At 50.2% G+C, this 15648-nt stretch overlaps 1 protein-coding gene across 1 annotated transcript in view; it reads right to left on the bottom strand.

The window, feature by feature from the left end:
• Positions 1–9766: 9766 nt before the first annotated feature.
• Positions 9767–15648, bottom strand: part of TIMP2 (TIMP metallopeptidase inhibitor 2) — a 50962-nt gene continuing 45080 nt past the window's right edge. Inside the window, exons 4-5 of the mRNA XM_059048512.2 lie at positions 14060–14184; positions 9767–12740 (exon numbers count right to left, since the gene is read on the bottom strand). Coding sequence (XP_058904495.1) covers positions 12543–12740; positions 14060–14184 — 323 coding nt within the window. The 3' untranslated portion in view covers positions 9767–12542. The remainder of the gene's footprint in view (positions 12741–14059; positions 14185–15648) is intronic.

Raw genomic sequence — 15648 nt, 5'->3', positions numbered from 1 at the left:
CCCACAGCCACTTTACGCGCACGATACGTCACCTCCTCATCCCGCGGCCCCGCCAGCCTACGCGATGACGCAAGCGCGCAGAGCCTGAGAAGCCTGCCCCCTTGGCCGTCGACCCACGAGTTCCCGCAGAGCATGTGAGGTGCCTGCTTCCGGGTCTGGCGAGCCGGCGCGCCTCATTCTCACCTGCAGTAGGGGCGGTGGCGCGGGGGGCTTGATCGCACCCTCTAGGGCATTTAGTGACCAAGACACAGGCCCGGCGAGAAGAGGGCAGCGGGCCCAGTGAAGCCCGGAGGGCGGAGCAAAGTGCTCTTGGGATTAAGGGGTCGGGAGCGATGGTATTTGACCTTTGCAGTGTCCCGGGCCCTGTGCAATTCCCTGACCCCACTCCCTTCCTCCAAAAGCGTCATCCCGTGATGACTACGTTAAAGTTTTGGTTGAAAGTTTGCAAATGCGCTTTGCTTTTGCAGTATTTTTAAAAATGCCTTTCACCTAATCCGCTTGGTTGCCGTCCGCCCCATTCCGCAGGGCAAGTGGAGAGAGTGCAGTCCCAGGCCTGACCTGCAGATACTCTCGCATAAGCAAAGGAATATTGTTACTCCACAAAAAACGACTTTTCCTAAAAGGAAACACTTGGAGTACACAACACAATCTGCTGTGTCCTTGGCAGACAAGTGTGAAAGGCAGGCTGGGCGATCCTGGGCTTAGCAACTAGAAACCTGGAGCTAGTCGTTATGTTCCTTCCCCACACAGTCCTTCAAGCAGGGACTGGCAATGGAGAGAGAGAATGGGTGTAATTGGAACAAAATTCACCTGTAGTTATCACTTGGGGAGTGCTGGTTTTTGAAAAAGCAAACAAGTATAAACAGACCCGCAGGAGCCTGAGGTTGAGCTCTGTCTGTGAGAATCCTCAACTACAGAGATTCAGACTGGGATTTGTCCCGGAGTCCACTCTGAGCCCTAAAGCAATGATTCAGACAAAGTCCTTCTCACTCTTCCAGGTCTGATACAATGTATAAATGAGTGATTAAAAGTGTGGGAGGCGGAGGGCTGGCAACTAGCCCAGGAATGAGGAGACCTCAGTTTTATCCCAGCTCTGCCCTAGTTAGCAAGTTGCTTTGGACACTTCTTTGGGGCCTCCATGTGATCATCTGTGAAATAAAGATGATCTCCAGCAGATCTTTGATTCTAATAACAATACGGATGACATCTGTTCTTGTTGCTGAGTTCATGTTATGTGCCAGATACAAAGCTGGCCGCTTGCCCACACTATCTGATTTAATCCTCTTGGCAACCCTACAAAAAGATATTGTTTCCATTTTACAGATGATAAAACTGAGTGTGCAAGATCCCAGCAAGCAAGTGGAGGTTTAAACCCAGGTTTCTCAGGCTCCAAGTTCACATCTTTAGCTCAGGCCCTTAGAGGTAACCCCGAAATTTTTCTTAGATGACAAAGCTATTGCCTGAAAAGGCCCACATGCTGCTTGAGAATGTGATCTGAGACCTGGAAGTCCAGAGGAGCCTTTGGCCACCCACACTCCCACCCTACTCCCCTTTCAAATTCCCTCTTAGAAGTCTTCCAAGTGGAATCTCCTAGAGGTGTGTTCACATGGCCCATAGGAAAGTCTTTTCTAAAATGCTCCATCTTGGGCTTCCCTGGTAGTGCAGCCATTAAAAGAATCCACCTGGGCTTCCCTGGTGGCGCAGTGGTCGAGAGTCCGCCTGCCGATGCAGGGGACGTGGGTTCGTGCCCCGGTCCAGGGAGATCCCACATGCCGCAGAGCAGCTAGGCCCGTGAGCCATGGCCGCTGAGCCTGCGCGTCCGGAGCCTGTGCTCCGCAACGGGAGAGGCAACAACAGTGAGAGGCCTGCGTACCGCAAAAAAAAAAAAAAAAGAATGCACCTGCCAATGCAGGGGACACGGGTTCGAACCCTGGTCCGGGAAGATCCCACATGCTGCAGAGCAACTAAGCCCGGGTGCTACAACTGCACTCTAGGGCCCACAAGTCACAGCTACTGAGCCCGTGCACCACAACTACTGAAGCCTGCACGCCTAGAGCCCGTGCTCCACAACAAGAGAAGCCATCGCAATGAGAAGCCCTTTGACACAACTAGAGAAAGCCCGCGTGCAGCAACGAAGACCCAACGCAGCCAAAAATAAATAAATAAAATAAATAAAATTTTAAAACATGCTCCATCTCAAACGTCACCAGAGAAATGCAAATTAATACCACAATGAGTTAACATTCCACACTCTATGGAACTGCTAGAAGCTAAAAGACTATACATTGGAAAGAATGTGGAAGCAAATAGATTGTAAAACTGCAGGGAATATAAAATGATGCAATCATTTGGGAAAATAATTTGAATGTTTCTTTTATGTAACATACTTACCCTATGAGCACATCCATTGCTGTCACCACTGCAACTAACTACTGCCTGTAGGCTGGTAAATTCCAAATGTGCCAACACAGACCTCGCTCCTCCTCATCTTTGGAAAGGTGGGTCCAGTGCCTCCTGGACACCCCCTCCCCAGAAGGGGGTGTCCTTTCGAGGTGTCCCACAAGCACGTCGAAATTCACCATGCCCAGAAACTCCCCCCCCCCCCCACCAAACTGCCTCTCCTTTCTGCCCTGTTGCCTACTTGGGCTTCTGTGCTGGAGCTCAGACCAAATCCTTGCCCTTTTCAGCTGGTTTCCCAGTGGGTCCGGCCACTTGGGGGCACTGCTGAGACTGGTGGGCAGAGGAAAGGACAAGCAGGCCTTTCTTCCCCCTCCCTCTCTGCTTTGAGTGGAGTTTCCAGCGGCGGCTTCAGCTCCATCCAGAGAGACTTACTGTGGTTGCAGCCTCCCACCTGGCCTCTCCTTGGGCTCTTGTAGGGCAGCCTACAAGAGCTGCCCCTCCCTCTATCCCTCCACCCTCGAGGTGCTGACAACTTCCTGCTGTTCCCTTCTTGGCTTCCCAGGGAGTTTCTTCCATCAGGCTGTCACCAATCCCTACCTTAATCCGTGCTGTTTTAAAGGCTATGCGGAGTGGTTTTGGTGTTCCCGGTTGGACCTGGATTGATGCAGACAGTAACCCCAACAATCACCTGCCTGGCCGCATCCTGGACTCCCCCTCTCTCCCTCACCCCGTGTAAATTCTCAACACATTTTGCTAATTTTACTTTCCAAATATTCCTCAAGCCATTCCCTCCCCTCAGTCCAATTGCCCAAGTAAAGCCGCTCTCCACTCCTGCATTACTGGAATAGAGCCAAGTCCATTGCTCAAACTGCCAAACAGAATAATATATTTAAAAGGCCTACCTGAACCCATTTCACTCCTGTCTGAAACCCTTTCCTGTCCACCACTCCCCCTGCCTCCTGCTGATGGGAAAGCCAAGCTCCTTTGCGTGGTCTCTAATAGCCTCCCAGGGGCTGGCTTTTGCCTGCCTTTCCCCCTCCTCCTCAGCCATTCCCTGCCCTGCATCCTTCAGCAGAGCTAAATCCAAGTGCCCCCCAGACCCCAATCAGGCTGTCTCTAGTCCAAGCTCAGGTTGGTCTTTGGCGTAAAACTCCCTTTCCCACCTGTCCTTCAACCACCTCCTCTGGTGCCACCTCCTCCAAGAGGTCTTCCTGGATTCCCTCCATCCCTGCCATTAGGTTGGTGTTGCCTTAGGCTGGCGGCACATTCCACTTATACATTCAATTGAAATGTTCTCTGGACTTCTCCCTCCCCCACCATGTCTCATTTCATTGGTGTGTCCCTGGACCGGTGTGCTGGAGGTACACTGTGGATAAATGTGAAATCCAAATAAATGGCAAATAAAGTGCTAGAGATGAGACAACTGAATAATCTCTAAATCCTGAAAGAGAAAACTGGAGAAACACTGAAGATGAAAGAATAAAGTATTCTCAATTAAAAAAAAAAATAAAGCTGTAACCAAAATGAATCAAATTAGAACTTACCTTAAAAAAGGTGCATTAGGGCTTCCCTGGCGGCGCAGTGGTTGAGAATCCGCCTGCCGATGCAGGAGACACGGGTTCGTGCCCTGGTCCGGGAAGATCCCACATGCCGCGGAGCAACTAAGCCCGTGAGCCATGGCCACTAGGCCTGCGCGTCCGGAGCCTGTGCTCCGCAACGGGAGAGGCCACAACAGTGAGAGGCCCGCATACCGCAAAAAAAAAAAAAAAAAAAAAAAAAAAGGTGCATTAACAAAGTAACAGTATTGTTGCCCAGAAGTCACCTGGGGGCTCCTTACTTTGGAGGTCGAGGTAAAAGGGACTGGACCCCCCCGCCATTTCTCAGCCTGTAGATGACCAAAGATTTGAGCTAATTTCTGGAAAGACCTATGTCACATTTCTAACTGTAAAGTAATCATTGTTCTTCTGACTTTTACGTCAGTCATTGTGAGTTTTGGTTCCTATGAGCCTCTCCTGCTGGGCCTACACAGCCCTAACAATTTCCAGTTGCTAGAAACTGCCAAATTAGATCCAAACCCGGGTCTGGTTGAACTCACCAAGGAAAAGCCACGTTGCAGGGCTCCCAGAGTTTTGTTTTAGGCCTTCTTTCCTCTGCATGCAGATGGGCTGCAATGGAATTGGGCCTGTGTTTGGTGGTTTGGCCAAAAAGTAGCCAATGGACCTTAAATCCCCGTGTTGGCTGTGGCCACTCGCCTGCCTCTTCCTTCCCCTCCCAGACAAAGCTTCCTCTCTGAGAAAACTCACCCAGTGTAAATGCCACAGGTGTGTACTTTCCCTGTGTGTTTGAGGGCAGCTTTCCCCACCTGCTAATACTAAAATCCTGCTTGAATCCTTACGGAAGCCGTGAGATTTCCCCCATCCCCATGGCTCTCATAACACCTCTCTGCACACCCGCGTGCCTCCCCCAAACTCCCCCACAAGGCCTCTCACTGGATCCGTCTGAGTGTTGCTCCTGCTGCTGGGCTTGTTTTGATCCGCTCCTTTCCCCTCAGGTGGCTCTGGTTTTTCTTTGTAGCACAGTGGCACTTTGCACAGCTCTGTTACTGTCCTCAAAGCACTGCTTGCATCTTTTTGGCCTCAGGACTAGATTATACAAATTTTTTAAGGGTGTTCAAGACCCTGCCTTTTAAGTCCTGGCACCACCTTGCTTTTGAGCCCTCTGGCCCCAGCACTGCCCAGGGAACACATAGTAGGCCCACCTAGACTTCTTGCTGTGTCTGGGCCTGCCTGGGAAGCAGGTGGGTAGAGGCAGAGGGGCCATGGCCAGAAGCTGCCTGTTGAATGGTGTTGAATGGTTGAATGGCGACTCAGTCTGTCTAGTACCTGGGAGAGGAGGTGGTAGATGTCACCTCCAAGCCGGAGAGGCTAAGAATCTATGGTGCCTCCTCTCCTCTTCCCTCCTCTTTCTGGCTGAAAACCAAGGACTCCGAGGCTCCAGACGGTGGTGAAGGACACTGAGGGAAAGAACCCAGGTCCTGAATCAGCCATGGAGGGCACCCACCAAACATCCCAATTGGTCTTGGCAAGAAATAAACTCCTCTGTGTTAGTCCCTGGGATACTGGGTTCATTTGCTAAGGTATCCAGAGCTGCCTTAGCTGGTACACCTTTGCTCTCAGATCACAGGAAGGTAGGATAAGGCTTTCGGGCCCCAGGGTTGTGGCCGTGCTGCATCTGAGGATGAACCCTAGCAACTGGGAATACGGCAGAGGGAGGTTGATATACCTTGTGTGGTTGGAAGGTGTCCCATAATGACAGGGTGACACTGCATAGCAGTTTGCCCAGGACAGTGCTCCTTTAACCTCTTGATCCTACTAATTGTTAAGCGCACCCGCTTCTCTCTCAGAAGTGTCCTGGTTTGGAAGAGAAAGCACATAGGGATGAATTTCCCAGATAATTGAATTTTATTCTTTTTTTAAGTTTAGAAATTACAACTTGGAACAAGGTATCTTGGTGTGATCAAGTGTCTGCACTGAGACGGATTTTGCTGTTATCATTGTTTCAAAATTCAGAAAAAGGGAGAGAAATTTGCCTTTGTCCTGGAGGGAAAAAATCACATAAAAACAAACCACTACAAGGCTCTTCCTGCAAGTGGAAGGAAAGGGTCCCCACCTGCTGCTGGGTGGGCATCGATCTGCGGAGGATAACGTGCTCCCACGGGAGCCACGTCCTTGTTGGAGGCTCCGTCCGTGGTCCTTAGAGAGGCTGGGGAAGTAGGGCAGGCGCACGTCCTACTGAAGAGCCGGGCCCAGGATTCCGACTCTGCCTGGGTTCAAATCCCAGCTCCAGCGCTGAACACCTGGGTGACCGGTAACTCCAGCTTCCCAGGCCTCAGTTTCCCTATCTATCCAATGGGAAGGTGAGAGGACCACCCCTCAGAGTTGGCAGGTGTTAAATGAGGTCATGTACGTGAAACCTTTAGCACAAGTCCTGGCGTGGGATAAACGTTAGCTACGACTGGAATTATTAGGTTTATCAGAATGATTTCCTAAGCAGTTGCGCCTGGGAGTTTAGGAGCGGAGTCTCCTGAACTGGGGACAGATCATGGAAGAAGATGGAAAGGACTCATATGCGAAAAATAGTTATCACGGCAGGCCCGAGACCTCTCTCCCCCTGGAAGGTCTGCTTCCGAGGCCTGGGCGCGTGGATTTCTCATAAGAGCGGCTCTCGTGCCCCAACTGTTTGTGGGTGTTAAAACCTGCTCCTGCTCTGGGAGTCTGGGGTTTTGCTACACGCTGGGCAGAGGGCGCCAACCTGAGAAGCACCCAATCCAAACGCTGGGGGCTAAGTCTCTAGGGAGCCTCTCTGGTTGGAATCTTATTCCTGCTGCCTACCCCCCAGCCCCACCACCCAACTTCACTTCAAAGGACAAAGCAAGGACACGCTGATTGGCCTAAAAATAAAAACACTTTCAGCTTTCTTTCTAGGTGATGTATGCAGCATTCCCCCTGCATCCCATCCTAGATCCTGTCCTCAGATCCTCTATAACACTCGCCCTTTCTCTGATTTTGACCCCCACGTGACACCCCACCATTCTGCAAACTCCGACTTGGATTTGCTTCACGCTTCTGTATCATTTAATTAGAAAGAAACATCCCTCCAAGTTGTTACGGAATGAAAACACGCAGAATTATCTCCTGTTTCTGAATGTCTGTTTTTTCTTTTCCCCACAATTTGTTTCTTGGAGGAAAAAAGCTTAGAGCTAAATGATTCCCCAAATCAAAGCACTGCCTTTCACTGCGAGATGATTCAAGGCAACTGCCTGTGACAGGGTGAGCTGTGGGTCGGCTTGAAGCTTGAACCCAAGGCCAGAGATAGACCTGTCCATGAACTTGAAAGTAATGTAAAACCATGGCAACGGCACGTCGCTGTTGGGATAAAGCTGACCCTACTGAAATATTGCAGCTCCACCATCTTGGTTTGATTTTAAGTTAGATCAGATAAACAGATCCAGGAATAATTAGGAAGGAAAAGATAGTGCCCCTCAAACGTCTGAAGGATTTTCACCAGCCCTGATGGTTCTTCCACTGTTGCCCTGTCTCCCCCCCACCCCCCCACCCCCAATCGTGGTCTCACGAACTGGATCCTGCAGAGGCTGCTGCTGTTTCCACTTTGAACCCACGTGTCTGTTGGGGGGCCCGACCAGAGAGCAGGTTGTCCTCAGTTGCCCCCATTGCTTTTCTTTCACAGAATGAGCAAGGCTGAGGGGGAAACAGTGGGGTCTGGTAGAATCCCTAGCAATCTGGTGACCCCATATGTGGGTCTTCAGACTGATTTAGAACTGCCTGCAAAGATCAAGAAAACTGGGAAAATTGTTGAAACCGGATCATGAGTGCATGGAGTTCGTTTTGTCATTCTCTGTATTTCTGTCTATGTTGGAAAATTTCCACAAGAAGTGTTTTTAAAAAGTCACATTTGGGGCTTCCCTGGTGGCGCAGTGGTTGAGAGTCCAGCTGCCGATGCAGGGGACACGGGTTCGTGCCCCCGGGAGGATCCCACATGCCGCGGAGTGGCTGGCCCCGTGAGCCATGGCCGCTGAGCCTGAGCGTCCGGAGCCTGTGCTCCGCAATGGGAGAGGCCACAGCGGTGAGAGGCCCGCGTACCGCATTAAAAAAAAAAAAAAAAAAAAAAAAAAAAGTCACATTTGACCTAAATACATAAAATGAATGAAACGTTTAAGGCCCCAAATGTGGTCTGCAGGTTGGGACGGGCACCAATGCCAAGTAAGGTCATTTGTATGACACAGAAAGCGTTGGTATTATTCAATATTATTCTAATATGCCTCTGAACCATTTCCCCCATAGATCTTATCATATGGAAAAAACAATCCAGATATTTCTGCAGTGGACGGCATTTAATGCTTTGTCTCACTAACTCTTTACTGCCTCATGAGGCAGCTATGAGTTTGTTCTTGCTGATTAGGGATCTGCTACAGAAAATGGCAAACATGAATCTTCCATCGTCCCTGGAATAACAAATTCTACAAGTGGGCCATAGGGTGGTCACATGTTCAAACATACCACAAATGGACTTTCATGTGGTGACTCACAGTGATATGAGACTAGGTTAAAGTTTAAATGATGATGGGGGGACTTCCCTGGTGGCACAGTGGTTAAGAATCCGCCTGCCAATGCAGGGGACACGGGTTCGATCCTTGGTCCGGGAAGATTCCACATGCCGCACAGCAACTAAGCCCATGCGCCACAACTACTGAGCCTGCGCGCCACAACTACTGAAGCCCGTGCGCCTAGAGCCCGTGCTGCGCAACATGAGAAGCCACCGCAATGAGAAGCCCATGTACCGCAACGAAGAGTAGCCCCCACTCGGAGCAACTAGAGAAAGCCCGTGTGCAGCAATGAAGACCCAGCGCAGGCAAAAATAAATAAATAAATTAGCTTAAAAAAAGAATCATGATGGGACCATTTTTCCCAGCTTGAGGGGGAGAGAAGGGAGGTAGGGCAGGGGGGCAGGGGAGGGGACTTGAGGGAGCGACTGCAATGTACGGACCTTATTTGGATCCTGATTCAAAACAACAAACTATTAAAAAGCATTTACGAGACCATCAGAGATGTCTGAACACTGACTAGATCTTCCATGACATTCATGGATTCTAATTATGTTTTCAAGGTGTGATAAAAGTATTTCGGAAATGTTTTTAAAATAGTTTTTGTTTGGGGACTTCCCTGGTGGTCCAGTGGCTAAGACTCCACGCTCCCAACGCAGGGGGCCCGGGTTCAATCCCTGATCAGGGAACTAGATCCCACACGCCACAACTAAAGATCCCATGTGCCACAACTAAGACCTGGAGCAGCCAACTCAAAAAATAAATACTAAAAGGATAGTTTTTTTAGAGATACGTACTGAAACATTTACAGACAAAACTGTTTTGACATCTGGAATCTTCCCTTCCTGATAATCTCGGCCAGAGTGCTTGGGGGAGTTGGGTGCAGGCAGAGAAGAAAGACGGTGGGTTCACTGTGGAAGATGCGAGATGGTTGCAGAGCTTTGCTTTCGTGTGTGTGTGTGTGTGTGTGTGTGTGTGTGTGTGTGTGTGTGTGTGTGTGTGTGAAGTGCTCCATAACAGAAAGGGAGAAGTATGTGCTGAATGAAGGGGCCCCGTCCTGCCTCTTGGCCAGTTTAAGAAACCATATTCACTGTCGTCTGCCCCACTCTGTGCCACATCCCACATAGGCCTCTAAGCGCCCAGGCCTGCTTCTCAGGGGATAAACCAACCCGCACCCTCCCGTGTTCCTAATCTAGAAAGCGGCAGCTCGGAACTTCGGACAAGACCACACAGAGATAGCCAGCGTTCTCGTTGATAATACTGTTTATTGTCCACGGACCGAGCGGTCACTCGAGAATGACACAAGGCATCGGAGACATGCGCTGTCTGCTTGTCGACTTTCAACAACTCTCACGTGTTCCCAGCACAGGAAGGTCTCAGACTTCATATTCCAGCAAAATCACATTGCCCCAAAAGTAAAAAAAAAAAAAAAAAACAACAAAACAAAACAAAAAAAAACCCCCAAAAATCCAAACAAAAACGAACAAGATCAACAGAGCTTTAAATTACGGCGGCAAGTCCGATATTTCTTAATACTTATCAAGCAAAGATTTGGAAATAACTACAATGTAAACTTTATTTTAAATATTTTGAGTTGCTTGCAGAAGACAAGAATAGAGGGAGGAAAGAGCAGTGCTTAGAACATAACATATAAATTAAACAATGCTGAATGGAGAGCCTTCTTAAACTATATATATATGGCAATTATTTACTGTTGAGGGTATTTGAGTGGCTTCTCTCGGCCACCACTAGGTACTTCATCTTGACTTTTTTTTTTTCTGCTCAGCATGGCTACAAGACTGATGTGCGTAGACTGAATATAAAGGCCATCTTTTAGAACCAACCTACTCAAAGATTCTTTGCTTTGTAACAATTGGAACTGGAGAACAAAAGTTGGGAGATGGGAAATCAACGATACTCAAGGAACTGAAGAAAAGCAATCACCATCATAGGCTAGCTACCGTGCCATTTCCACTCTGGGTCCAATGCTCCCACGATGCAGAAACCTTTGAAAAAAAAAGGTGCGAGTCTAACCCCTACCAAGGGTAATAAAAAACACAGCACAGGAATGATTACAACTGATGTCAGAAACAAACCAACACATTAAAAAAAATCAGCAGAAACAGGAGTAAATGTTACATATGATAACACCGTACAGGAAGCTGACGGGGGTGGGGTGTTATACTGATTGGAGGGTCTGGTGTTCTCGTATATACTGAAATCACAAGGACTGGTCCATTATGACATCTTACAAACTTTCTATCACTGTACAGCATGAAAACGCCCTCGGAGCGAGCCGGATTCCTGGAGAGTCCCCTAGTCTGCCCTAGAAAGGGAGTCATCAAAATCTGTGCTGACCAGGTTCCGGGTAGGCATGGGGGCTGCACGCCACTGGTGGGGGGGGGGGTGTCAGGAGTCTTACAGGTGCTTTGGGGTCACCGCAGAGTAGAGCAGGCTTAGAAGATGACTTTGGAAGAATTCTGCAGAAGGACCACTCCCAGGCTGACAGACTTCAGTTTCACTGTGTGTGTTTGCATCGTGTGCATGATAAACTCAGAACAGTTTATCTTTAGAACACAAGTGGGAAGAAAAAAGAGATTATCTTTACTGTTACTGAGAAATTTCTGCCTCTGCTAACTCCCATTTTATCGGCATCAGGAAACCACCTTTAGGGAACAGATAGGTTCCCTAGTTCCCTATGAACTTTCTTAACTGAGAGATCTTCGTAATACAAGAAATATAAGCAGAGGTGGGTACACCTGTAATTTGGGTACACATATTCTCTAAAAATTCATCTTTAGAAGAATGTCTCTTAAAGCTGGCCACAGAGTCCTGGAGGCCCAGAAAGCAATGAGAATTTTACTGACGCCACCTCCCTCCAAAATCCGTCCTTCCCTGGGGAGGACTTCATTCTACACTTCGTTAACTTCACTCTCGGGAACCCCCGCATGGCACAGTGACGGTCAGTCTTTGAAGGAGGTCATACTCTAAACCTCCGGCACCTGCTTGGGGGCCTCTGAGGCGTGTTGGGGGACAGAGCGGGACCCAGCTTTTGATGTCCTCAGGATGTGCAGACGGCATAGCCAGCTCATGCCACTAGCCACACACAACCCCTCGCCAAGTAAATTCGTGCCCCTCCACCTGGATGCCGGAGGCCAGAAAGAGAAGCAGGGAGCGAGGGGCCTCAGCAGCTCAGGAAGGAACTACAAGGGCAGCCAAGCCCCGCCCCCGCAAATGTCTGCCCCAGGGCAGAACGTGGCAGGTTCCGCCAAGGGCTGGGGTGCGTGTTGGGGGCCAGGGATGGGAATCAAAGGACTTGGCTGGAGCTGAAGCTCGTCCCTGCATCGCCAGGAGGCCTGGGAGGGAGGCTCCCGATGGAATTCTGCAGATTAATACGATTAACTGGGGCTCCACTAAGAGCAAGCCACTGGTCCAAGGGCTGCTCCCAGACACACAGAAGTCACAGGTACTGGGAGTCCGTGGTGGGCATGGGGGAGTCTGCGGGGGTATAGGGCACTTACAAGGGGCAGGGGCTGTCACCCTAGGGCCAGAGGTGGAAGCTGCAGGAACTGAGGGACATGCCCCTCTCAAGAGGAAAGGGACCTGGTAGGCCTGCTACACAGTCTGGCAACGACCCTCAAAAGTTTCTGCAGAATGCACACTTCCAGGCTCTGCCCTGACCAGGCTGGGGGACCCTGAAGTGCTGCCTGCTCAGCGTTTGTGACAGTGCCAAGGCTGGGCCTGGGAGGGGAGCCCAAGCGTCCTGCCCCTGCCCGCACTCAAGGATGGGAGACTGAGTTGTGCAGTGTCCAGGCTGGCGGGTGGGGTATAGGACCCACCTCTGCCTCCAGACCCACAACGATGTTGAAAAGGGAAACGGGGGTGGGGAGTAGAATCACACTAATTTAGACCCACTTGGATGACTGTTTTATTCATGCTGTTTCCAGGAAGGGATGTCGGAGCTGGACCAGTCTGAACTCTTGGAGGCTTTCAATTGGCCACAGGGGTGCTGGTGGCCTGCTTACGGGTCCTCGATGTCCAGAAACTCCTGCTTGGGGGGTGCCGCTCCACGGTACCATGCACAGGAGCCGTCGCTTCTCTTGATGCAGGCGAAGAACTTGGCCTGGTGCCCATTGATGTTCTTCTCCGTGACCCAGTCCATCCAGAGGCACTCGTCCGGAGAGGAGATGTAGCACGGGATCATGGGGCAGCGCGTGATCTAGGAGGTGGATTCAGTCAGGGACCAAGGCCACTCATGGGGGCATCTCCAGAACCTGGCAGTGCACCTGGCGAAGGTGCTCAAGGGCAGTTTGCAGAATGAATGACCAAGCGAGTGTACCAGGAAGGGAGGGAGCTGGGACTGGAGTCCAACCTGCTCCATCAGTAGCCTTTCCTGAGCCCCATACTCTCCAAATGGTAGTAGGCAGCCTGCCCAAGGCGGGACAGTACACTGTCTCTGCACCCCTAGCTACTGCAAACGTGCCTCCACTTTGGGCCATCTGGTCTACCTTCTCTGAGCATGACAAACTGGCTTCAGCTCAGCCCTGCCCTCCTGGGAATATAACAATAATAACAATAAAGGGTCTTGAATCTACTGGATAGGTTCAAATCAAATTAAAAGGACGTTGTCTTGCTCCCAAGCACACATGGGTTCAGAGGGGATCGGCAAGTAGCATTTTGGCAGAAGAACCTGAGTTCACAGGAAGGTGAACACTTTCAGGCCAAGCAAAGAAAAAGGAGGAACTTGTTTCTTAACTTCATGTTAGGCACAGAGGAGTTTGCTGGACTTACGTGTAGCTGTAGATCAGAATTCACGTTCTGAACGAGCTAAGGAGAGGAGGGCCCATCTACCAGGATGGGCAGGAGGGCTGCACAAGCAGCGCCAACCGGCATAGGCCAATCCCGGCAGCCTCGTACAGGGCTGCGCTGGGCCAGCATCTTCTGGACCCAGACTCGTGTCCTGTGCTGGGGTTGGGGGAGGGGCAGTGCTGATGTGTTAGGAGACCACAGGATGGGAGCCTGTGGGCCGTGGAGGAGATGTCACCTTCTATGGCTGCTCCTAAGCATTAGTGCCGCTGTAACTGTGTTTGGTGCAACCTCTGGGCCGCTTTTAAGAAGTGGGGCTGGGGCTTCAGTACACAGACCCCACATTTACACGGACCCATGCATGGAAATGGCTGGTATGTTGGCAAAAGCACAGCACCCAGGACACTCTTTCACAAGGTACACAGGTCTCTGCACTTGCACATTTGTAGAAAGATACTCCTAGGACCATGTTCTCCCCCACAAAACTCCTCCTCCTAGAAGGCTTCCTTCCTAGAAACTCCAGGCCACATGGTCAGATTCCCCTTACCTCCCAAATGTCCCTGGCTGGACATCCTCACTTGTGGGTAGGCCACACCTCCCCAGAGCCCTGTCCTAAGTTGGGACCCCGTGGACTGAGAGGCCCAGAAAAACCAGGGATCAAATCCCAGCAGTCCACCCACCTGGAGGAGGTGGTGATGAGGCGAAGCCTGGGAGGAGGTAGTGGTGGCTTACCTTGCACTCACAGCCCATCTGGTACCTGTGGTTCAGGCTCTTCTTCTGGGTGGTGCTCAGGGTGTCCCAGGGCACGATGAAGTCACACAGGGTGATGTGCATCTTGCCATTCCCCTCGGCCTTTCCTGAGTAGACAGGGGTCACCAGGCTCAGGACAAGTTAGGGGTTCTCATCCTTCTCCTGCATTTGGATGCGGCTTGGGCATGGGCGGGGTCAGTTCTGACAGCACCGTGTGCTGTGGGCTCAGTGGTGTCCCCTCCAAAATTCTGAGGTTGAAGCCCTTACCCCTAGCACGTCAGGATGTGACTGAATTAGGAAAGAAGGTCTTTAAAGAATTGATGAAAATGAGGTCATCAGGGTGAATCCTAATCCAAGAGGACTGGTGCCCTTACAAGAGGAAGAGATTAGACACAGACAGACACAGAGGGACGACCGTGTGGGGATACAGGGAGAAAGTGGCCATCCACAAGCCACAGAGAGAGGCCTCAGAAGAAACCAACCCTGCCAACACCTTGATCTTGGACTTCCAGACTCCAGGATTGTGAGAAAATAAATTTCTGTTGTTTAATCGGTCTGTGGTTTTTGTTACAGCAACCCGAGCAAACTCATACACCGTGGAATATTTATTCTGAGTATAAAAAGAATGCAAGCTCACTGTAGAAAACTTAGAAAAGATAGGAAATAATTTTTTAAAACTTCTCTCTTTTCATTACCTAGAGCTAAATTTTGATGCATCTCCTTCCAATATTCTCTTATGCACACGTATTCACACACAAAAGATCATGTTGTACGTAGATCGTATTGTTTCCTGTTTCTTTCCCACCAAATATTTATTCCTAAGCATTTCCTCCATTTGCTGCTGCACTTGTAATTCTGGGTTGTTCCATTATGAACAGTAAAAACAGAATTTTATAAAATCAGAAATCTGCCCTGAATTCCTTTTATTGGGGATGATGAGACACTGTTGGTACCTTAGGCTCCTGACTCAGCCCCCTTCCTCCTTTTGTGAAGAGTTCTCACGGGTGACAGCCCAGGCATTAGCTGAGCAGGAGAAAAAGACAAGCCAGTGTATTCTGGTGACTGACAGAACCTAACGAGGGCCAGGGAGGTCGTCTAAAATCTTGTCCCTCCTGCTACAATGGCACCTAGTCAAGAGGCACAGATGCCCAGTGATGACACCAGAGCCTGGCAGAGAGCGACACGCGATTCCCTCAGAGGCAGACAGGAGCCCCAGGCTGCACCCTGAGCACCTCAGCTCGGCAAAGCTGCACTGCATCCGACTTAATGATCTCAGGCATAGCCCTGGCCACGAACAATCTGCTAATTGAAACGTAGCTCAGCGAAGCGCTGATGCAGCTTGTCGTCAACTGTGCCCCGTCGGGAGGAAGTGAAACAGAAATCCATTGCCAGGGGAAAGATGAGATGGGCTGCCTGAGGCTGCAAGCGGCACCAGTGACATCCTTTGCCACCTGCCGATCCTTTGCTGGGAAGGTGGCAGGAGGCAGTCCCCAGGTATGAATTCTCATGCTCTAACTTCTTTAAACACGCCTCTTACCTTCAGGGGCTCTATTTTTCCTTGTGTCTGTTTA

The sequence above is a fragment of the Kogia breviceps genome, chromosome 19, assembly GCF_026419965.1.
Source record: "Kogia breviceps isolate mKogBre1 chromosome 19, mKogBre1 haplotype 1, whole genome shotgun sequence".
NCBI classification, from domain to species: domain Eukaryota; kingdom Metazoa; phylum Chordata; class Mammalia; order Artiodactyla; family Physeteridae; genus Kogia; species Kogia breviceps.
The sequence above is the reverse complement of the archived record's forward strand: the minus strand, read 5'-3'. Positions and strand labels throughout refer to the sequence as shown.